The 23,071-nt window shown below is 57.8% G+C and overlaps 1 protein-coding gene across 4 annotated transcripts in view; it reads right to left on the reverse strand.

Moving 5' to 3' along the window:
- The window catches only part of CDC42BPB (CDC42 binding protein kinase beta), a 102,091-nt gene that overhangs the window by 7,267 nt on the left and 71,753 nt on the right, over positions 1-23,071 (reverse strand). The window contains exons 14-37 of one of the 4 annotated variants that reach the window (XM_021081622.1): positions 22,018-22,128; positions 20,412-20,656; positions 20,231-20,336; positions 19,480-19,604; positions 19,164-19,269; positions 17,456-17,604; positions 16,855-16,949; positions 14,776-14,855; positions 11,549-11,638; positions 11,160-11,237; positions 10,041-10,146; positions 9,036-9,172; positions 8,381-8,520; positions 7,241-7,322; positions 6,180-6,396; positions 5,997-6,059; positions 4,776-5,125; positions 4,529-4,673; positions 1,671-1,768; positions 1,504-1,588; positions 1,295-1,412; positions 1,099-1,216; positions 556-661; positions 395-465 (exon numbers count right to left, since the gene is read on the reverse strand). In XM_021081622.1, the coding sequence (XP_020937281.1) occupies positions 395-465; positions 556-661; positions 1,099-1,216; positions 1,295-1,412; positions 1,504-1,588; positions 1,671-1,768; positions 4,529-4,673; positions 4,776-5,125; positions 5,997-6,059; positions 6,180-6,396; positions 7,241-7,322; positions 8,381-8,520; positions 9,036-9,172; positions 10,041-10,146; positions 11,160-11,237; positions 11,549-11,638; positions 14,776-14,855; positions 16,855-16,949; positions 17,456-17,604; positions 19,164-19,269; positions 19,480-19,604; positions 20,231-20,336; positions 20,412-20,656; positions 22,018-22,128 (3,021 nt within the window). Of the gene's footprint in view, positions 1-394; positions 662-1,098; positions 1,217-1,294; positions 1,413-1,503; positions 1,589-1,670; positions 1,769-4,528; positions 5,126-5,996; positions 6,060-6,179; positions 6,397-7,240; positions 7,323-8,380; positions 8,521-9,035; positions 9,173-10,040; positions 10,147-11,159; positions 11,238-11,548; positions 11,639-14,775; positions 14,856-16,854; positions 16,950-17,455; positions 17,605-19,163; positions 19,270-19,479; positions 19,605-20,230; positions 20,337-20,411; positions 20,657-22,017; positions 22,129-23,071 lie in introns of all 4 variants that reach the window. The other 3 variants (XR_002341125.1, XM_021081621.1, XM_021081620.1) reach the window with 3 other exon arrangements.

Raw genomic sequence — 23,071 nt, forward strand, 5'->3', positions numbered from 1 at the left:
GGCTGTCCCAGGCAAGGCAGCTTCACAAGGAAGAGGCCTGGGGGGTGTCACAGTCCCCGCCACCTAGGAAGTCTAGCCAGGACCGGCACTTCTCACAGGAAGGCCCATTTCTCAGTTGTGCACGGGGATGCCCTGCCCCACAGGCAGGGGAGCAGGAGACTCGGGGACGGAGCCTGGAAGGCAGCCTGGCATCAGGCTGTGGGGGCCTTATGCTCATGGAGGCCACGACCTGCAGGCAACACTCCCCACCTTTCTCCCGCAGGGCTGCCTCCCCGGCCCCCGTGGCTGCTCTGGGGAGGGGGCATCTTTCTCCCAAGAAGAGCTGCTTCGAGTTTCCTCCACCTGCAGAGCTGCAGACCCCAGGCCTCGGCCCTCGTGATCGGGCGACTCTTACCTCCTTGTCAAAGTCCTGGTCGGGATCAGACATGCTTCTCAGAGGCACAGCCACCCCGGGCTCAGAGCCACCTGCGGAACAAGGACAGCCATCACCCTGGGGGTAAGGGGTAAGAACTGAACCAAAAGCCCAGAGTCCCAGCATCCCAGCTCCCTCAGTACCCGATGAGGGCCAGGAAACGTAGGGCTTGTTCCTGGGCGGAGGCTGACGCGACAGGCTGGCAGGAGCAGGGCCGGGCCTTTCCTCCTGGGAAGGGGGCACAGCGCTCTGGGCAGAGAGAACAGCAGGTGAGCATGGAGCTTCGGCAGAAAGTGCAGGTGGCCCCGGGGAAGGGCACGTCCCACCCCTGCCCACCCGGCCTGCAGGCCAAGTGCAGATCCCTGGCCTCGACGAACAAAGCGGGCCCTCCGGAGAGGACAGTGGCATGAGGTCCGTTTTGAGCTAGGAATCAGCAAGAACAGGTTTAGGCCCAAGTCAAATCCTCCAGACACATACTTTTTACGTGAGAAAGAAAACCCAGTATGCACGGCGCTCACACTAAGATGGTTCAGCCATCATTTTGGAGAGCTGTGTCCTCTGGAAACCCCACACAGTGACACGGGCAGACCCCTGCCAAAGCCAAAGGCCCGGCACTCGCAGCTCCCAGGAGCTGCAGGAGGGCGAGGCGGGGGCACGGAGGAGGACAGGGCGCCCGGGGCGCTCACCAGAGGCAGGTCCATGAGCACCTGCATGCCGTCGCCGGGGCCCATGTGGGCCACGTGATTGAAGTTGGTGGGGTTGGAGATCATCCGCGACCTCAGCTCCGGGTCTCTGAGCATCTCTCTGCGGAGGGAAAGCCCATGAGGGCGGGGAGCACCTGCGAAGGCGCGGGCGCCCCCGGCCCTCCCCGAAGGCTCTTACCGCCGCTGCTGCAGCCGCTCCTCCTCCGGCACCTTGAAGACAAACCGCCTCTTGCTCCTGGTGCGAAGCATCTGCTTCTTGCTGTTGTCAGAGGTGTCGGGCACGTTGAGGGCCGGCCCTGCAGGAACGAGGAGAGCCCGTGGCTCTGCGGCCGCAGCGGGGCCTGCCTTTCCCTCCCCTGCCCTCCGCTCCCGGAATAGACGGCTCACCCGCGAACTTGCTCTTGAAGTAGATGAGGCGGGGAGGCTCGCAGTTGAGGAGGTTGAGGCTGCCCTCCGAGTTCAGCGGCCGGATCTGGGGGAAAAAGGGCGCCGGTGGCTGCGTGGGGGGGCGGGGCCGGGGGCGGGGCCAAGGCCGGGGCCGGGGCGGGGCTTACCCTGCGCAGGCCGATGGTCTGCACCCACTCCATGGAGCGCGCATCGAAGACGTCCACGCCGTAGTCGCTGTACACCGTCACGTGCGAGGGGCTGCAACCTGGCGCAGATGGAGCGAGGGTGAGCCGGGCGGCGTCCCCCAGGGGCACACGGCCCCACTCGAGGGAACCTTCACCTCGGGGTTTGCACAGACCACCAGCTCCGGTGCTTCGCCCCGCTGCCAAGACTAAACAGCAGCGGGTCCGCCCCGCACAGGTGCCCAAGACACTGGTAAAAAGTCAGCTCTGCCAGTTCCCTTTCGTACACAATTACCGCAAAGCTTATTATTACTTCCGTCTCAATACATCTGAAATTCAGGCAGGGGCCCAAAGCTCTGTTCTTTAATGCAAATCTTTGCTGTTGTTTCTTTTTACAGCCACACCTGCGGCACATGGAGGTTTCCAGGCTAGGGGTGGAATTGGAGCTGCAGCTGCCAGCCTACACTAGAGCCACATCTGTGACCTACATCACAGCTCACAGCAACACTGGTCCTAAACCCACTGAGCGAGGCCAGGGATTGAACCCACATCCTCGTGGATACTAGTCGGGTTCTTTACCTCTGAGCCACAACGGGAACTACCCTTTTAATTTTTTTTTCCTGGCTATGCCCACAGCAAGTGGAAGTCCCTGGGCCAGGGACTGAACCTGTGCCACAGCAGTGACAATGCCAAGTCCTTAACCACTAGGCTACCAGGAAACTCCACAAACTCCTTTTTTTAAGAGATGCCAAAAAGGCAGATTTCTGGGTAAATATTTAAAACCTCCACACAGAACTACTGCTGAGCTCTGGGCGGGTACACGGGCTGTCTCAGAAGGTGTTTCAGGCGTCCTCCCGGCGGTCTGGTCTGAACACACACGCCAGCGACAAGAGTCTCCGCGCCGACCTTGGGAGTTGCTGCGTCTGTCCCTCTCCCGCTAAATGACAGCACGCTGTCTGCCTGTGACGGAAAACCCTCCCGGGGGCACGTGCCAGCCCATCCGGCCTTGGAACTGTGCTAAGACGTATGGGAACCAGCCGAGAGGAAGCAGCAGTGGGTGCTTCCCCCCGCCCCCCGGTCCGGTCTCCCACCCAGGGGATGTCGAGGCGAGGTCCCAGCACGCCGACGGCTGCCACACAGCTCTAGCTCAGGCCTGGTCCCTGGCCCTTCTACCTTCCAGGGTTAAAAGTTATCTTTCTCACATCACACTTAACTAACTGAAGATGAATTTGTGAAAAGCTTCTGCTGTGTGGCTATCACAGCTTCCAAGTGGGCCTCTCAACCATACCCGTTCTTTTGAATGCAAAACAGAAAATACAACAGGGTTTAAGAAATAAGACAAAAGGTGCTGGAACCGTCACCAAAGTGTCCCAGAGGTGACATTTCAGACAATCCAGGAGGCCTTCTTTTTGAGCGCCACACGGCCCTGAAGTAACTCAGAGGACCCCGCCCCCCGGGGTCTGGGTCTGCTCCTGTCACTTCTGAGCCTGTGGGGCTTCCACGCAGGGCTACAACATGACGGTAAAGAGAGGAACTGAAGTGTCCCGACCCAAGAAAAACTTCAACCAAAAAGCAAGCATCCGTGGGAAGGGCACAGGCCACGGAGTCTGAATCCAGCCTCTGCTGCCTGACTGTGCAGGGAGCTCACCTTGGGGCCCTCAGTGTCCTCCTGGGGGACACTTTGGGAGAGTTCTCCATCCGGAATTAATTTTTGCCAGTTCTAAAACTGACCTGGTGTCTGCACTGTGCACGAAGGCAAAAAAGAGCAGGAAGGTGGGGAGAGAACCGGCCTTGGACGTGAACTCAGACCCCGAGGTGTGCCTGCCTGCGGGACTCACGGCCGAGACTGTGCCCGTGGCCTTTGTTTAGGACCCACATCCTATTCCACGTCGAACTTCTCAAAACGAGAGAGAGAGAGAAAGTTCTAGAGGAAAAGACCACACAGCTTTGCGGCCACGGCCACACCTCTCCTGCACCCTGGGCCCCGGCTGAGGGCCAGCCAGCGAGCCTCCGCCAGGTGAAGGCTGCTCACCTCAGGGCGCCTCAGTTCCCAACGCCCTGGGTGCTCTGCCAGCTTGGAGAAGCTGGCAATGCAGGGGGACACGAGACTGCACCTTTATATGGTTAAAGAGAAACACGGCAACCCCTCCCACCCCCGCGACCCGTGTCCTGACAGCTCGGACGTGGGCCCGGTGGCTGGCCTGCTTCCCTGGGACCTCTGGTGTGACACTGCGGATCGAACCTGCGACGTCGAGAAGGCAGAACCCGAGGTCTGGGCTCTTTAAAAAGTGATGAGAGCGCAGGCCGGGCAGGAAGAGCCCCCCGTGGAGCCCGGTCTCCAAGGGCCTCGCTCACCAGGCTTGCGGGCCCTGTGCCCTCACTCACGCAGGTTAAGCAAGAGCTGTTTCCCGGGACAGCTCCTACCGCTCGGAAAAACGTCTGTCCCGAGAGGACCCCAACCTGGACATCAGAGCTGTTTCCTGGCCATCACAAACCTTCGGCTGGTTTTCATGACCCGTGAACTTGCGCGTCAGCAGGAAGGGCTTTTCAAAAGGAAACCAAGCACGGGTCCTCCCTTCCTCGTGCCCGAGGCGGGCGGCTGGCCACCGAGCCGGGAGGGCCCTGGAAGGCCGCACGGCCCCCCTGGGCAGAGAGGGCGGGCAGGGCCGCCTGCAAGCCTGCCCCGGGCTGGTGGCGGGCTGGTGGCAGGCGTGGCCGCCCCCTGCTCCCCTCTGACCGCTCAGCTAAGGGAACTGGGAGACGAACCAAAGCAAATAGGACACATGCCGACCGTCGAGGTGGAAGCGGCAACAAGGGGATGGCGACAGAAAACATATACATACTACAGGCGACAGGTGCCGCAGGCCACATGAGCTCCTGCATGCGTGACCTCCGACCTTGTGGGTCCACGTACAGTCCCATGTGGCTGAAGCAAAGCAGGTACTCCTCACTTTGGAGCTCCACAGCACAGAGGGCATCAAAAGACTGCTGTGAGAGGAACGTAAGCGAGGGGTCATTGGGATTTACCAGGTTTAGAGCCTGCCCCTCTCCCTGGGGGCTCAACAGGGAGAACCCAGAAGGGTAGCCAACACAGAGCTTGTCCTTGAGCACGGCCATCCACTGCACAGGGCCGGGGGCCGCAAGCTCGCTGAGCTTCCTGTGGAAAGGCTTAGTTCTCTGCATCTCATAGCAAAGGACCAGCCGCTTCACTGCCACAAACAGGCAGGTGGGGGAGCTCTTCTTGGGCGCCCCGGTCGCGATGAGCTGGCAGCCTTTGGTCTCCGGGAGCTTGATGTCAACGGTGCCTTCCGCCCCGTCAAAGGAGGACCACGGACAGAGGTGGACGTGGTGGTTCCGGCCGCAGAGGAGGGCGGCGACCTTCTCTTTGGGAGCAAGCTCGATCTGGTACACCTTCTTGTAGTCAGCCACTCGGACGATCACTGCGGGCCGGGGCGGGGGCGTGAGGCGGAGAGCGAGGGCCTCGCGCCCGCGGCCGCCAGGAACCCCTTCTCATCCCACACCCCTGGGCCCAGGGCCCCGGCCAGGAGAGCAGCGAGGGCCTGAGGGGAACCTGGACCCCCTTCCAGCTCACCCCTGAACCCAAGAACCTCAGGCTGCATCTAGAAAACAGAGCGCTCTCCCCACCCTCACCAGATCCTCAGATAAACCCGCCTCACTGGGCCCCCAGACCAACCCAGACCAGCCGGACCAGGACCTCAACTCAGGGCTGAGTCAGAGCCCTCAGTCTGGATCCCAAGGCATGAGCAGCCTGAGCCGGCAGCCACCACCCCCAGGCCATGCATCTTCACCCTTCTTCCACGCGCCACGGCCCACACCCAGGCTTGCCAGGGACTACTGCCACCCAGGGTGGCTCCCTGCTCCCGGGGAGGCTCCCAGAGCCGGGCCCAGAGCACTGGAGGGGGACACAGGGGTGTTCGTGCCTTTTCTTGCTGAAAACAAAAGGTCAAAATCTGAAGCAAAGGTAGCACGCTTCGGTAAGACCTCGGTGCAGCCAGAAATTCAGGACAGGCTGCTTCTTCGGGGACGTCCTCCCGCCCGCGCCCCGACTCGGTCCTCTCCTGAGGACTTGCAAGCAGTCGCCGGCTGCCGGTGGGGCCTGCCCTCGGAGGGGCGGGTGGCGCTTGGACCCCCTGCCTCCAGTGGAGGGTAGGCTCTGCTCAGCCGCCTGCCTTTCCTCTTCCTCAGGAAGCTCTCGGATGCCCTGACTCAACGGACACGTCCAGGGCTTCACCGACCCTTACAAGTCCCTACCACCGGCCCCGAAAGACGCCCGAGGGCCGCGCTCCTCACCATCGCGGGTCACCTCCACGACGTAGAGCCCTTCTTCCAGGCCAACGGCAATCCTGTCCGCGTCTGCGAACGCAAGACAGCACAAGGGCTAGAACTGAGCAGATGCCCCGACGGCGGACTCGGTGTCACGGCCCCGTGAGCCTCTCCACCCGCAGCGCGCGGCCTCCCGGCCCGGACACGCACCCAGGATGGCGGCGGCGAGGACGGCCTTGATGAGGGGCAGGGAGCTGTCGTAGGCCTCCTGGGGGGAGTGCACCACCTGGCTCCTCAGGCGGTTCTTCTGCAGGATGGACTGCAGGCCTTCCAGAATCCCAACCCACTTCCTCTTCTCGTTCTCATTTTCTGTCAGAATGAGCAGTGAGCTGGTCTTAGAAGGTGTACCTAAGAGAGAGGCCGTCACCTTCACGACAGAAAACAAAACAAAGAAGAGCCGTCAGACAACCAAACACACCACCCGACGGCGCCGGCGGCCGGAGAGGCGCGGACAGGAGGCCGCTGCCCGCATCCTGGCCCCGTCGGCCTGCCGCTACCTCTGCTCCTGCCAAAACGGTGGCGTAACTGCTCGCTGCCAAAGCGCCTCCTCGACTGCTCTTGCTACAGCTGAGGAACATGCTCAGAACACGTCCAGGGAAAACGGGTCTCAGCCCAACACCCCCCCGGGCCTGGCCCCTAACACTCAGCAGGAAGCCCGGAAGCTTGAGTTGCTACGACACGCTCCTCCAGGCCGCCAACGACGGCAATTTTCTGCATTATACACGGAGGCAGTTTCTCAACAGAGACGCGATTTCACAGAAAATGATTCACAGACTTCATTTCGGGGTCAAGCAAAATTCACTGGACTTAAAAGCTTCCCAGTGGAAGAGGATCCACAACCTTCTAGAAACTTCCTAACGCCACAGACTATCACTACCTCAGCGGGGGGCTCTGCAGCTCAGTCAGTCAGTCCTCGGGAGGGAGGCTGCGGGGGGCGTCTCATCCACAGCCGACAGCCGACAGCCGACTGCGCCCAGCAGCAGGGACTCTGGACGCCCCCCCGCCAAGGGGCAGGGGGCGCAGCGGCCGGCGGGCCCCGCGTGTGCCCGGGAGGGCGTCAGAGCGGCCGGGCAGAGGCGGCGGCGGCGCGCGGGCCCCTTGCTACGGCACGAGGACGCGCTCACCACCCTCGTTTTATTTTAACCGTCTGTTTGCTTTTTTAATGATTAATGAAATGCCTCCAGAAAGAGAAGAAAACCAAAGCCACATACCCTGAATATACACGGAATATCTCGGCGCGACGCGTGTATGACGTCTGAGGCCAGGACTGAGCTCACAGAGAACTCTTCATCTCTGGTAGGAAACACGACACTCAGCGACCTGCCCACGGGCGCCCGTCCCCCGCCAAACCCCCGCAAGTCCCACGAGGAAGGAGCTCTCGAGACTGTTCCCCAGAATAAAAGGGAGGCTCCTCGCGTCCGGCTGGATGAGCAGACCCTTGCGCTGACGGAGCCCACACGCAGAAGACTCGGGGACCCCGCGTGCGTTTCAGGGACGAGGGCTGCGGGAGAGTAAACTCCACCCCGGTGGGTCCCCCTGCTCTGTTCCGCCAGCCTGTCCCCGAGTCACAGCAAACACAGCACTGACCTGGCCTCTGCTTGGCTATAAAGAGGGTAACGATGTGCTCAGATAATCATGGAATCACCTCCAAGTGGCTCTGAGCCCGGCTCTGCAACGCCCTGGCACCCGTGTGCGGGGGGCGAGTGGGGTGGCCTGGGCCCCCCGCCAAATCCTAGCCTCCCCTCCGCCCCGACGGCCGGGATGTGCAGAGTGGAAACCGCCTGCGGTGCCTCTGCCACACCTTTGTTCTTGTAGCTGCCCTCGGGCTCCCCCAAGAAACTGCTGGACACCGAGGCTCCAGGCCAGGGCTGGCACCATACTGTGGGGCCCTGGGGGCGGGTGACAGAGGGACGGGCACCGCACACTCAGAGGGGGACGTGGCAGGAGCACTAGCTCTGCACGCCAGGCTCTGTGCTAAGCACGCCCTTGTTCTTACGTGATCGTCCCACCGGCCTGCTGACCGAATGACGCCCCGTCTCAGGGACATGAACCGCAGACAAGGGACAAGGGGCGGGGAGGGTGGGTGGAAGGAAGACGCCTGCCGCGAGGAGCGAGAGCCCAGGGCGCTGGCACTCGGCAGACTCCACAGCCACACAAAGAGGAGGGCTCTAGCTCCATCGGGGGCACAGAGGCGGTCTGCTCATCAGAGGCCCGCCTGGCAATTCTCTCAGGGCAAGAAGGCGCACAGCAGGAACGCGTCTGGCATGCACCCGTTTCTGGAGCCTCGCACTAACTACAGAAGGGAGGGTACGGAGGGCTGAGAACACGGGCAGGCTGCCCCCAACACCAACCTGAGATCCAAGACCTGACTGGCCACGACGCCAGGCTGTGTGGACTTTCCCTCGGGCAGGTCGTAGAGAAACAGCTTGCAGTCACAGACCACCGCGTAGGCCCGCTGCCAGCCCTTCTTCACCCCGGTCGGCTTGGGGACCTGCAGATTAAACGACAGTGTCCCACTGGGCTGAGGGGCCAGCACATCCCATCCGGGAGTGGGCAGTGGAGGCTGCGGGCCGGGGAGACTTCTCAGAGCGGCTGCCATGCCCACGGTGCCCTGCTAGCTGCTGCCCAGCTGGCCCAGGGCACCGCTGGGGAGGGTTCCACCCATGACAGAAGGTGACGCAGGAGAAAGGAGGGCCACGTAGCCAAGAGGTGAGTCCCACCAGACGTGGAGGCCCGTGGAATGTGGTGCGGGCACAGCACCTTCCAACAGCGCTTGGCTTCAAACCCTGTCGTGCAGCACGCCAGCCAGGAGGTGGGGACGAGGGGCCCCGGACAACTCTGAGTGTGCTTCTGCAGGGTCCTCAGGACCCTGGGGCCCGACCCCGCGTCCCAGGAGGGGAGGGTTCCCAGACCCGCATGGGGGTCACGTCACTCGGCAGAGGGACCGGCTTCGAGAGCAGCTGGGTGCGGCCGTGGGCCACGAGGCTGGGTGCCCCGCCCTCCTACCTTCACGTAGCCCTTGTAGGCCGTCCCTATGCCCCTCTGCACGTCCACGCCCAGGGGCCGCTTGGACTGCTCGGGGGGGATGGGGCACACCTGGGGAGCGCTGTCTCTGCAGGACACGTGGCAGGCGAACGAGCACACTGCAAAAGTGCAAAGAGCCATCAGAACCTGCGGCCCCAAAGCAGCCGCTGCCACGAACGAGTGTGGCCCCAGGAAGCCACCTGGTGATTCGCACGTGCCATAGCAACTCTCTAGCCACCCAAAGGTCAAGTTTTTAGAACAAACACTCAGGGACTCTGGCATCAAGTAAATTCACACTCCTACTGGCACCCGCTGACCACGGCTGGGGATCCACCAGCTCCAGCCCCCGGCACATCACTTCCCACGTGTGACCCCAGCTGGCCACCCACAGCCCCTGCTCAGGCGCTGTCACCCAGCGTGCATGCAGGGCCCGGTGTGGAGGCTGACGATGCAGTTAGAGGAAGAGCCACCAAACCGCGGCGCTCAGCGCTCAATGACCTCGATCTTCGTTCTTCGCACTTCTCTCTGCTTCTCCTCATTTTGGAGAAGAACCCTGGACATCCTTTTTTTTTTTTTTTTGGTCTTTTTAGGGCCAGACGCACGGCATGTGGAGGTTCCCGGGCTAGGGGTCCAATCAGAGCTGTGGCCACCTGCCTACGCCAGAGCCACAGCAACTCAGGATCCCAGCCGTGTCTGTGACCCACACCACAGCTCACGGCAACGCCGGATCCTTAACCCACTGAGCAGGGCCAGGGATCGAACCCGCGTCCTCACGGGTCCCAGACAGGTTTGTGTCTGCTGCGCCACGACAGGATCTGCTGGACATCACGCAACAGGTACCAAGAGATAAGCCGGTCACCCCATTGCAGTGCATCGCCCCGCTGCAGCAGGACTTCAACTCCCAAACCTTCACTATGCGTTGACGAAGCCAGAGACGAGCACCTGCCCTCCGCCACCGGGGACGGCAGGCCGGGCCGCTGCACTCACCGTCACAGGCGTAGCCCTGGCGGATCAGCCCCACCATCAGGGAGGTGCAGTGGCTGCACTGAGTGGGGCTGGAGAAGGACTTGATGCTGAACTGGTGTGCTTTCGGCTGCAGGGAGAACATCGAGTTGCAAGAGGCACGGGGGAAGCGGACGAGCGGCCGTCCTCCAGCGCCCAAGGCCCCGACCCCGGGATGCTGAACCGCGCGTGTTCGTGTTCGCCGTGGGGCTGGCCCGGAGCAGCGCCGACACCGCCCCCACGGAGCCTGAGCCCACAGCAGCCGCTCCTCACAGCAAGAGCCTGGGAAGACCCGCCGTCCCTTGACGGGAGAACAGCCCCAGGACAACGTCGAGAGCGAGCGGAGATGCAGGCCACAGGCTACGCCGCACGGCGTTCCTAAGGCTCCGGGCAGCAAAAGAACAGATTCCCAGGGCATGTCAGGACACCGGGCCGTGGACAAGCAGAAAAGGAGGGCCCCCCGCAAAATCCCGAGCTGACTGATCCCTGAGGCCACAGTCATTAGCTGGTCTCAAAATCGAGTCCTTGTCCCCAGCTGGCACGGCTGCCTACGGTCAATGACTTCAAAGAGGCCACGTCTACGTGAACGAAAAGCAACTGTCCGTTATGCACGGCCACCCGCTTGCTAAGCCTGAAAGCCAGGGCCTCGTCACACCTGGAAGGCTGTGACCTACGCTGAACCTGCAGAGAGGGGCCCGACCTCCAAGGTAACCGGACCAGGTACGAGGCTGCACGTTTGGCACAATCCCGTCAGGCTGAGAAACAGCCTCCCGTAAACCACGTGGTCCCCAAGGCTCGAGGCGCAGCCGGATAAAAGGCAACGCAGGTGGAGACAGGACTTGACAGACGCAGAGTGGCTACCACCGGAGGAGGGCGCGCGGCGTGGGGGGAGAAAGGGGGCCGGGCCCACTCCTGACGTTTCCCAATTAAAATGCACTGATGGGACATTAGTTTAATTAAGAAAGCCCAGGGTCCTGGCCCTTTCTGGATCACACACCATTCATAATAAAACGTTCCCACGTACGTGGAAACAGGAAGTCCATCTTGCTTCCAGGCAAGTCGCCTCACACTGAGAAGCCCCGTGGGGAAGAGCAAGGCCCCTACCTTTGGTCCAGCCAGAGCGAGGGCCTGAGTGCTGGGCAGCGGCACGGTGGGTGGCCTCTGAGGGGCCCGAGCCACGTCCTGGGGGACAGGTGGGGACAGATGAGCAGTGGCCTAGCGCAGTGCAGCTCCCAGGTGTCAGACCTGTTGGGAACCATCTCCCCCAGAGCTGGTCCGTCACCAACGGTTCTGCGCTTCCAAGTTACTACGTGGCTGAGACACCTGGCAAGCGGGCCTCAGCTGGCTGGGGCACTGGCAGCCACTCCGATGACATGCGGGGCTCCGAGCTACAGCTCTGAGCATCAGAGCACCTTCCCTCTGGGCCCTGGGCCTCGGGGGACGGGGGGCAGACCCCCAGGGCTTCTGGGGCATCCATGGGGCAACACTCTTACCTCCTGCTGTTCTGTGCTCGCGGCCACAGAGCTTGGGGGCATCGCCTCTGGCTTTGCGGCTTGTGTTTCCTGCTCACTAGCTGAGCTGGCCTGTGAAAATGAAGAAACACGGTGGGAAAGAAAGACCCCATATCCTGCAGCACTGGGACTCCAGCTACGTGCTCTTCGTCTCGAAAGTGCCTTCGCTGGAGACCTGAGGTCCCAGCACAGGTCTCAGGCCTGTGACATCTGGTCCTGGACCCACCTCACTCGGCAGCTGGCCTGAGCTCTGCAGTCTGGGGTGGTAACTGCGTGGAGGGCAGAGTCTGACCAGTCGCAGTCACACCCAGACGTTTAAAGGGCAGGAACCGGAGATGGCCAACCCTCCATCGTCATTCACAAGTGACGGCTCTGCGCCCAGGAGCCCTCAAATAAGGGAGCCAAACATTCACAAGCTCATTTCAGGGTCAGGAAGAGGTCCAGTATCAAAAAAGGGTCTGTGGACCCATAAAGCAGGAATTTCCCTGTAAGTTTTATTACACAGGGAAACAATGTTTTATTCTAATAATTCAAGATTCCCAAATTGATCTCACAATTTGCAATTGAATCTAAAGCTGCATTTTTTTTTTTTTTTTTTTTTTGCTTTTTAGGGCTGCCTCCGCGTCGTAGAGAGGCTCCCAGGCTAGGGGTTGAATCGGAGCTCCAGCTGGGGCCTACACCACAGCCACAGCGACATGGGATCCAAGCTGCGTCTGCGACCTACACCACAGATCATGGCTTCGCAGGATCCTTAACTCACTGAGCAAGGCCAGGGATTGAACCTGCAACCTCATGGTTCCTAGTCGGATTTGTTTCTGCTGCGCCAGGACAGGAACTTCTAAAGCTGCGTTCTAAAACCACCTAAAAGTGACTCACGTTCCTAAGGTTCCCGAACCGAACGTTTCCAGCAATTACTATGCACAGATGCAGAGTTCGTGTCCGTGTGGGGAGCGGGAGCCGGGGGGAGGGCACGCTGGCACAGAGGGAGCTGGCAGGCATCTACACGAGCAGCTTAAAGCTGTACCTTGGGTTCCTTATGGAAACCCCAGTGAACCAGACCACAGAAACGCTCTCCAACAGCCAGAATTAATTAGGCTGCTGTGTAAGGAGCCAAATTCAGATGGGAAGGCAGCTCATACACAAAAACACATGCACAACTGTGTACGGCAGTGTCTGAATTTGTGAGCAAACTCACGAGGGACAGCCAGAGCAATGACCTACACGTGGAAGCAGGTTTCTTCCATAAATTAGGTATGTTAAGCGATGTAATTTAATTTCAGCCACGGAACAGCCCCCCACCGTTTCCCTGGGCTGGTGCATTAGTCAGAAGGATGCAAACTGCGGAGGAGGAGAGGCCCACACTCAGTGCTGCTCAGTTGACTTTGGGTGGGCGAGGGGGCGGTGGGGAGGGGACCTGCTCCTTCCCAAGAGGCTGGCAGAGGACCTGGAGAAGCCGGAGTCCTCAGCAGGGACAGACAGGAGGGACAGAACCATCATTCCCACCCAGTTAAAACTGGCATAAAATACACAGTTGTTTTTTTTTTTTTTTTAAGGGCATATGGAAGTTCAAATCAGAGCTGTAGCCGCCGGCCTGCACCACAACCACAGCAACGCCAGATCCAAGCCATGCCTGCGACCTTCACCACAACAGCTCAGGGCAACGCCGGATCCTTAACCCACTGAGCAAAGCCAGGGATTGAACATGCGTCCTCATGGATACTAGTTGGGTTCGTTTCCACTGAGCCATGACAGCAACACCCAGATTCACTGTGGCAAACATTTCAGGCATAAACAATAAGCTTAACAGAAGATGAGTCTCCTGGCTGGAAGCCCTCAAGAGATGATCCTGCTAAGTCAAGTAGGACATCGCTTGCATGTGGAATCTAAAATATGACAGAAATGAACTCACCCACAAACAGACTCACGGACTAGAAAACAAGAGCTGTGGCTGCCAAGGGGCAGTGGGACAGGCGGCCTGGGAGTCTGGGGTGAGCAGACGTAAACTGTCAGCCAGATAAAAATGGACAAACAACAAGCTCCTACTGCACAGCAGAGGGAAATATAGTTAACATCCAGTAACAAGCCATGATGGAAGAGAATACAAAAAAGACGACGTGTGTGTAAACGTCTAACGGAATGACTTTCCTGAACACCAGACACGAACACAGGGTGCTACATCGACTCCACTCCCGTGACATAAACAGCAGCTCAGCCTCCCCGATGCGGGGCAGCTGGCCTCTGCTCGCGGCAAGGACACACCGGCTCCTGGGCACGCCGAAACGTTCAACCCACATCTAAGCAAGACAAGAGCAGAGGGTGTGCTCCAAGACAACGGGTCTGGACACCCCAAAACATCGACGCGTAACAAGGGGCGAAAAGACAAGGCGGCCGCTCCAGCCTAAAAGTGACCGAGGACACGCGGCAAGTACCCGCGCCGTGACCTCGGGAGGAGGGGGTGCATCGGGCGTGCACGGGTCACATGGCTCGGGAGGAGGGAGGCGTGTGCACGCGGAGAGAGGACGCAGATGCAGCCAAGCGCCAGCTCAGAGACACATGTGCTCCCTGTACTATTTTTTCAACCTTCCTGCAGGTTTAAAATTTTTGAAAAGAAAGTTAGAAACCAGCAAAAGCAATGACGACCACACCAGAAGTCCGGCTGATGAGATGTGCCTCCAGGGGGCTGCTCGTAAGGGTCCATCCCTACCGTCTAGAAAAGACGCACTGCCTCCAGGAGAGTCGTGGGGAAGCTCAGCGGCCGGCGGGGCGGGACTCCCGCGGCTCAGCAGCCGCTCCCTGTGGGGGCCGCTCCGGGGCACCCCTGTGGGGGTCAGCCGGGCCGGGCCGCTCGCCCAAAGCGCCTTCTCCGCCCGCGGTGAGCCCGCCGACTCTGCACTTGCCGCACTGGGGGAATTGGTACTTAAAATGCTGCCTGGCCTTCCCGGCACTCAGCCAGAGGTCAGTGTGGGTTTTTCTTCCGAGGATGCCAAGCGCCCTGTCAACATCCACCTCACCCGAGGAAGCTGCTCTGGGAACGTTTCAGACACCTTAAAACTGTCTCTAACCTTATATGTTGAGCATCCCAGGCCAATCACGGGGTCATAAACTATCAGATGTCAATTTACTGGTGAGTTTGGGGCCCCACAGGGAGTCAAATCTCATATACTGTTTGTAACTTAGCATCATTTGCACTTAAAAAAAAAATTACTTACTCTAAACGTCAGATCATGTGCAAGAGGTGCAGTGTTGAAATATTCAAAAATGGAATCCTGGAAATCTGGAAGTTTGAGTCCTATGAGAAAAACAAGGCTAGTCAAGGTAAAAATTTAAGACTGACTCTCTCGCTTAGACGGGAAGACTCAGTGTTACTAAAACATCACTTCTCCATAAGGCAACGGACTATCTGGTGTCATTCCAGTAAAAACACCTTTAGGTCCCGCAGGCCTGGACGCTTGGGAGCGTGACCAAGGACACCAGGGTGGCACTCTCTGAGCTAGAGCCGCCAGGTAGGAAAGGCTCTCCAATTAGGACCAGGTGGCTCCTGCCTGTGAGCAGCGACAGGGCGGAAACCAGAACCCCGCCCTGGGCCCCTGGTGACCTCTCTACGTAAGAGTCCCATCTGAAATCAGCAGCGAGAGACTTTTTTATTTTTTTATTTTTTTTTTAAATTTATTTATTTTTTTTTTTTGGTCTTTTTGCTATTTCATTGGGCCGCTCCCGTGGCATATGGAGGTTCCCAGGCTAGGGGTCTAATTGGAGCTGTAGCCGCCGGCCTACACCACAGCCACAGCAGCTCGGGATCCGAGCCGTGTCTTTGACCCACACCACAGCTCACAGCAACGCCGGATCGTTAACCCACTGAGCAAGGCCAGGGATCGAACCCGCAACCTCATGGTTCCTAGTCGGATTCGTTAGCCACTGCGCCATGACGGGAACTCCGAGAGACTTTTTAATAGCTGGTACTGGACAACCCATTAGCCACAGGAAAACGACAAAACAGGTCCGTGCCTCAAACCGCACATCCCGGTAAATTCCAACCGGATCAGTAATCTCAATTTTAAAAATGAAACCACCCAGTATTAGAAGAAAAGGCGAATTACTCAAATAACGGGACTGCGGAATACCCATGATTCAAAAGAGGGAAAACTGGTAATTTTGACACACAAAAACTTAACAAACAGGGAGTTCCTGTTGTGGCCCGGCAGGTTAAGAGCCCAACTAGTGTCCATGAGGAGGCAGGTCTGATCCCTGGCCTCGCTCAGTGGGTTGAGGATCTGGTGCTGCTGCAGCTCAAGTGTAGGTCACAGACGCAGCTCGGATCTGGTGTTGCTATGGCTGTGACGGAGGCTGGCCCCTAGCCCGGAAACTTCCATATGCCACAGGTGTGCCCTTAAAAAGTAAAAAGAATTTAAAAATTGAAAAAATAATTGCCTTGTGCTTGGCAGGGAGAACATCACAAGCAAGGTAAAAAGATGAAAGATATACTAGGAAAATACTTGCAACGTCTGTCACAAACCAAAGGCTCCAGTCCTCAATATACAAAAAGCTTCTAAAAATTAAGGCCATAACTTGAATTTTTAAAAATGGGCAGAAGATACAAATACATGAACCACAGAATAAGAAATACAAATAGCCTTCGAATATATGAAAGGATGTACAGTCTTGTGCATGATAAACAAAAGTGCCAATGTGATGCTACTTTGCAGCCAGTGGCGTGAAATCCTGCTCTGCGGGTGAGGCTGTAGGGCAGGAGCCTCGCCTGTACTGGGTGGGGACACACCCACGGCCTCGGAGCAGAATCCAGCAATGTTTAGCCTGAGCGTCCAGGCTTACCCTTTGACCGGCAATCCCACAGTGGGAAGTCGATCCCAAAATACCTGCAGAGAAATGGGAGCTGCTAGGCACATGGCTGCTCACCGCAGTGCTGCAACAGCAAGAGACCAGACAGCCCAATGCCGGCAGTGCCTGCACGGCTGCCAAGGGCCGGGGCCCAGCCTCGTGCTCTGGCTTCGCTCTGCAAAATCTCGGGGGATGAGGACAACCCGCAAATGTCTAACTGTGCACAAGCAGGTATGTGCTTTATATTTTAAAGAGGAAACAAAGGAAGACGAACCCAAAACCGTGGTTACCTTTGGGGAACGTACTCTACTTCAGAATTTGGGCTTTGGAATTATTGTAAGTCTTTTCTTTACATAACTAAAAACTATTAAACCTAAAAAAAAATTAAAGCTAAAATAAAACCATCACATTAAAAAAGACTTAAGCAATTCAGAAGCTTGATTCTAAATTACCAGCATCTGTTCTAAATTTTTCTTCCATCTTCTTCTTCAAAATTTCCATTTCTTCTAATAATTCTCTATTTTTGGCTTCAGAATCCTTTAGTTTGCTAAGACAAAAAACAGACAGCTTTAAGTGCACGGAGCCCAGGTCATCTATGTGCTGGTTCAGAAGGTGTCGAGACATGAGGACAGAGTTGTCCCAGGTGCCAGAAAAGCGCTAGGACAGGGTGGGCATGCGGCAGATGCCAACAGAGACCCATGAACCCGCCCGCGGCGGTCAGCCCTGGCGAGGCTCCAGAGAGCACGTGTGTTTCAGAATCGTAAGCGAGCGTGGACTTTCAAAGTCGTGGCTGCTGGCAGTGTACCTCACGCAGCTCTAAAGGGAAGAGCGAGCTCACAGGACACGTGGCCACATACCTGTCACCTAGCATGGGGGGGGGTGAGTACCAGCACCCCCATCACAGGCAGAGACGCAGGCACGCAAACTACAGACTCATACGCTCTCGTCACCTCCCTGCAACACGAGGCGTGGCCCGGAGGCGACGTGCACTCACTTCCGCCCTCCCGGTTCTAAGCGAGCACCTAGCAGGTGCCGGAAAAGGTCCCTGAGCACCTTTCGAAGGAGAGATTCATGTCCTTGACCTTCCTCAGCTCCTCCTGGACGAGCTGCTTGGCCCGGATCTCCGCCTCGAGAGCAGACTGCAGCTCCAGCCGCGCAGACATGTCTAGCTTCTGACTACGGCGAACTTTCCAAAGGGGATCCTGCAGATCCAAACGTGAGAGATACATTCTTCAGCTATTTATTGGCTTAATGGAATTAATACTAACAAATATGTACTTCACCTTCCTTGAATCTTGAACTTTCATTATACACATACATTTTTAAATCAAAGTATCACGATGTACACTAACTTCTGCTGTGCAGCAGAAGGACTTAATTACACACACACACTCTCTTTTTAAAAAACTATTCTTTTCCATCGTGGTCTATCCCAGGAGACTGGACATAGCTTCCCGCACTGCACAGCAGGCCCTCACTGCTTATCCATTCTCAACCCAAATAGTCTGCATCTACCAACCCCGAATTCCCAGATATTGGAGTTCAAATATGAACGCTCAGATAGTACCAAAGTCTAAGGGACCCAATTTTAGTTTTGATACTCTGTGACTTTCATTCTTCCTGAGAGGTCTTCTAAAGAACTACATTTACGTCTTGTTTACAAGGATGAGACCACTCATCGCCGATCGTGTGGTCTCTCTATGGTTCTACCGGACTCTGCAGTGACGCTGTCTCTCGGGGTCGCAGTGACCTCGTTTTCCGTTATCTTGAAAGCCTGCTATTTCCTCATCCTGATAGTCGGGTCGTCACTACCTATGATGCAAGACTAAGACAGTAAGAGCAAGGGAGAATGCGACGACCGAGAAGGACGAGGCAACAGTGAAGCAAACCAGCCCTCTTCTTGCCTCGCGTAGTTCATCGACTATCGAGAGCACACAGGAGGGAGCTCCTGTCGTGGCGCAGTGGGTTATGAACTCGACTAGGGTCCACGAGGATGAGGGTTTGATCCCTGGCCTCGCTCAGTGGGCGAAGGATCCAGTGTTGCCCTGAGCTGTGGTGCAGGTCGCAGATGTGGCTCGGATCTGACCTTGCTGTGGCTGTGGCGTAGGCCGGTGGCTACGGCTCTGATTTGACCCCTAGCCTGGGAACTTCCATGCGCTGCAGGTGCGGCCCTAGAAAGCAAGGAAAAAAAAAAAAAGAGGATTACACAGGAAATCTGGAGAGATCACCTTGGTAAACTTTTCCTTAGGCTTTCACTGAATTCAGTGGAGAATTTTTCATGTCTCCTCCATAACAGGGAAGAGAGCGACTGACGGAGGAAGGCGTCTCGGGCTCGGGGGACAACCAGAGGAGGACGTGGAGCAGCAGAGCTGGGCCCCACCTAGCGATGCTGCAAGACTGACCAAAGGAGAGGGGGCTCCGGGGGTCCTCGGCGACACCCCGGCACTCGCCACCCTGGGCGCCCCGAATCACAGATTGCTGAACGGACGGGCGGGTCATTTCATTAACACAGCGAAACCTCCTTAGTCCCGCTGCTCTAAGGCTTCTCCCCAGAGCCTGGGACTCAATGGGGCCTTGCTAAATAAATGATGGCATCAAAGAAACCTGTGGCTCTGGACCCACAAGGTGCTGGGGTCCTCGAACGGGGTGACCCCCTGGGGCGAGGAAGCCTCGCCTCCCTGGAGCACCTGCCTCGCCCACATCAAAGTGGAGCCAGGGATGGCGCCACGCAGCACAAACTCGGTTTCAGCAGCGGACCTACCAGTGTCCTCGACCCCAGGCTGGAGCTCCTCAGCGCCTCCAGCTCCTCAGTCATCTTAGAAGCGAGGGCCTGAAGGTAGCCCCGGGCATCCTTCTCGTCGCTGACCCTGCGGGAGGAACACCCTCCCGTGAGCGCGAGGCGCCTGGGCGTCCCGCCCCGGGACCGACTGCACAGCGCCGTCACCCCATCGCCTGTGACAAGCCGGCGCCGTGTGGGCGAAGGCCAGCCCTGGCCCCGACCCACGCCCTCAGTCCAACGTGACGCTCCTGGACAGGGCTGCTGCCCCAGACGTCACGCATCCGCGGCGCACACGCACCACTGAATGATCTCTGCGATCTGGGCTTCCCAGTGGGCAACCGACTCCTTCTTGGCCGCCAGATCCTGCAGCTCGTCCTCCAACTGCCTATTTTGAGCTGTGAGCTTATCCACAAAGGCACAAAGCTGAAATCAAACAATTGCGGCACGTGACTCATTATCTGGCATCCTTCATACACGAGATGTTACCATTATCAAAACTACAAGCTTTTTCTGAATACCTGAAACATTTTTAAAAAATTATTATGAGATTTTTCCAAACTAAGTTTCCAACGTGAACTTTCTGATCACATCTAACTTAAGTCGCATTTCAATACAAGAGCGAGGAGTTCCCATCACGGCGCGGCAGAAACAAATCCCACTAGGCACCATGAGGCTGCAGGTTCGATCCCTGGCCTCGATCAGCGGGTCAAGGGTCTGGCGTTGCCGTGAGCTGTGGTGTAGGTCACAGACACAGCCTGGATCTGGCGTTGCTGTGGCTGTGGTGTCGGCTGGCAGCTACAGCTCCAATTGGACCCCTGGCCTGGGAACCTCCATGTGCCACGGGTACAGCCCTAAAGACAAAAAGACACACACGCACATACAAAAAACAAGAGTGAGTGGTTTCAGATAGTTAGCATAACCCAATGGAAACACCCCACTTAAAAGATCAAACATGTTTCATTTAAAAATTAGAGTGTTGAAAACACGAAACTTCTAAGACTCAAGAATGAAAAAAACCGCTCAGCGGCGGTTCAGATCCCTCGAGTTACCTTCTCGTTCTCAGCAGTTAACTTCTTGTTCTCCTCGGACAGCACGGCCCTCTCGCGTTCGTATTTGTCCTTGACTGTGCCCACGGCCTCCTCCAGCTCACTGTGCCTGGGAAGCAGAGGGCACAGGCTCAGGAGCCCGGCCCGGCCGGCGCCCTCCGGGCCCCGCGCTGTGCGGACTTACCGCTCCCGCTTGGACTTCTCCAGCTTGTCCTTCAGCACCAGCACCTCCTTCTGCAGGGCCAGCTGGTGGCCCTCGGAGTCGTGCACCTCCTTCTTCACGGTCTTCAGCTCCAGCACATGGGAGGCCTCCCGCCTGACCAACTCCTCCTCGTAAAACAGGACTTTCTTCTCGAGCTCAGACTTTATCCTGGAAATCTCCTGCTGGTGCTCCAAGGCGGCGCCTGGCCCCCGGCCTCCTTGCTTCATCTGCAGACAGGGGTCGGGGTTAAGTGCACACCTCCGTGCCCGCCCCGAGGGCCGAGGGTCACCCACCACCTGGCTGCATGCGGGCTCTTGCCAGCACGGCTCCTTGTGCCCCCGCCCCACGCAGGACAGGCGCCATGCCAAGGCCGCAGCTGCCTCCGTCTCACGCTCTGGTACCAACGGTCCGCGGGGTCCCCTTGGGCTGTTGACCCGTTCGGCCAAGAGGGACCTTCCCAGGGCTGAGAGGCAGGCCCTCCGGAAAGGGTTACGGGCAGTTAGGGGCGCCGCTGAGGCGGTGGCACAGGAGGTGAGCTGGCGCCAGGAAGGGCTTCAGCGCAGGGAGGGGAGGGGGGTCAGGGGGCCGCAAGGGCAGAGGCACTAGGTGGGCGTCAGGGGGGAGAACTGGTCAGGGAGATGGGGTGAGGCCAGCGAGGAGGAAGGGCCACCAGGTAAGGAGGCTGCTGTCACTGGAGGGCGGCAGGGAGCCATCCGGGCCCCGTGGACACGCTGGGCTGACTGGGGTTTAACAAGCCGCGGGGAGAAGGGCACTGCAGAGGGCAGAGCCCGACAGGGGGCTCAGTCACAGGGCAGCCAGTCCGGCAAAGGCTGCCGCGGTGGAAGCAGAGCTGAAGAACACAAACAGGGGCCTCGGGTGTGAGCTGGGGGATGGGCCAGGTGCAGGGCTCGGGGGGGGGGGGGGAGAAGACCCACTGTCTCCACCGCACGGATGAGGACCCGAGGCCCAGAGAGCGGCCCCCGTATCTGACGTCTTGCAGGGAACAAGGAGCCCCCCCCCTGCCCACCCCCCCACCCCCTGCGGCCCCAGACGACCAGGCTGGACATGGGCTGTGAGGAGCTTTTCCAGAAATGGACTCCACTGAATGCAGAAGCCCCAGCTGCAGAGAAAGCATTCGGTGTCAGCTGACCAGGACTTGCCTCAGGCTGCCTGAGACACTCATCCGGGGAAAGACCTCAAAGAACCTGTTTTCTTTTTTTCTGTTTTGTCTTTTTAGGGCCACACCTGCAGTACATGGAGGTTCCCAGGCTAGGGGCTGAATTGGAGCTGTGGCTGCGACCTACACCACAGCTCACGGCAACGCTGGATCCTTAACCCACTGAGCAAGGCCAGGATCGAACCCGCGTCCTCATGAACACTAGTCGGGTTCATTACTGCTGAGCCATGACGGGAACTTCAAACCTAGTGTCTAAAAGTGAAAAGCTGGTATGAGCTTTCACACCAAGTTCATGGCCCATCCCCAGCCTGCCCCTTCCGGAGCCGCCCCGAGGGAGGGTGCGAGGCGCTTAGGGCGAGTCCCACATGGTGGACACTCTCTCAGGAAGAAAAAGGCCGAGCAAGGCACTACCTTGAGGGCCTCAAGCTCACTCTCTATTTGCTTGGAGAAGTTCTCGCTGTGCTCTCGCAGCTTGCGCTCCTTGGAGGCCTCAGCAACGGCGTCCTCGAGCTGGGCTTCCAGCTGCAGAAAGAAGAACATCGCTTCTTATCACACCGAGCAAGTGCCCGAATCAGGCAGATCTTCACCCAGAAGGAGCTTGCTCTCAGCCACAAAGCCTTGAAGGGCTCAGTAATTCTTCAGCAGATTGTATCACAAGTTAAAGGCTGAGAGGACATTTCAGGACTCAACTGGAATGGCTGGTTAGTAGAACAAGTTTAAATTCTCATTTAAATCTCATTTCCTTTGAAACTATACTTCAAGAAAGGATACTGGTTTGTGACAACAGGTACTTGTAAAATCTGCTGAAGCCAAATCTACTCTTGCCAAGGACAGCAGTGCTCTAAGGAGCCCTCCAGCCGCGTCACTGCCGGTGCAGGCAGGTAGCTTGCCACACCCACCTGCCCACCTGCTGCAGCCGTGTGCCTACTCCCAAATCATTTTAGAGTCCCAGACACAGTGTCACTTCTGCCAGAACTGGAATGGTGATGCCTGATTAGGCGTTCATAGGGGAGAGCTGTAGTTGGCTCTAAATACAACTGCACTGGGGTTGCAAAATCAACTGAGAAACAACCAAGCCTTGGGAGGCCACGAGCCCTTAACATGAGCGTGAAAGGAACAAGAGCCTGTGAGTCCACCTCGCTTCCTTTTACGGAGTAAAAACCCTTAACAGAATTTTAAAGGAAGGCTTATGGGAATCATGTGGCCTTGTAATAGCAGAATATTCGTTTGGAGTTCCCACTGTGGTGTAGTGGGTTAAGAACCTGACTGCAGAGGCTCGGGTCACTGGAAAGGTGCAGGTTTGACCACCGGCCTGGTGTAGAGGGCACAGCTGTGGCTCAGATTCAATCCTTGGTCTGGGAACTTCATAAGCCATGTGTGCAGTCATAAAATTAAAAGAAAAAAACAAAACAGCAGAACATGTGGAATTATCTAGGGCAAGAGTCCTCCAAGTGGGGTCCTGAGA

The sequence above is a fragment of the Sus scrofa genome, unplaced genomic scaffold (assembly GCF_000003025.6).
Source record: "Sus scrofa isolate TJ Tabasco breed Duroc unplaced genomic scaffold, Sscrofa11.1 Contig1914, whole genome shotgun sequence".
NCBI lineage: Eukaryota > Metazoa > Chordata > Mammalia > Artiodactyla > Suidae > Sus > Sus scrofa.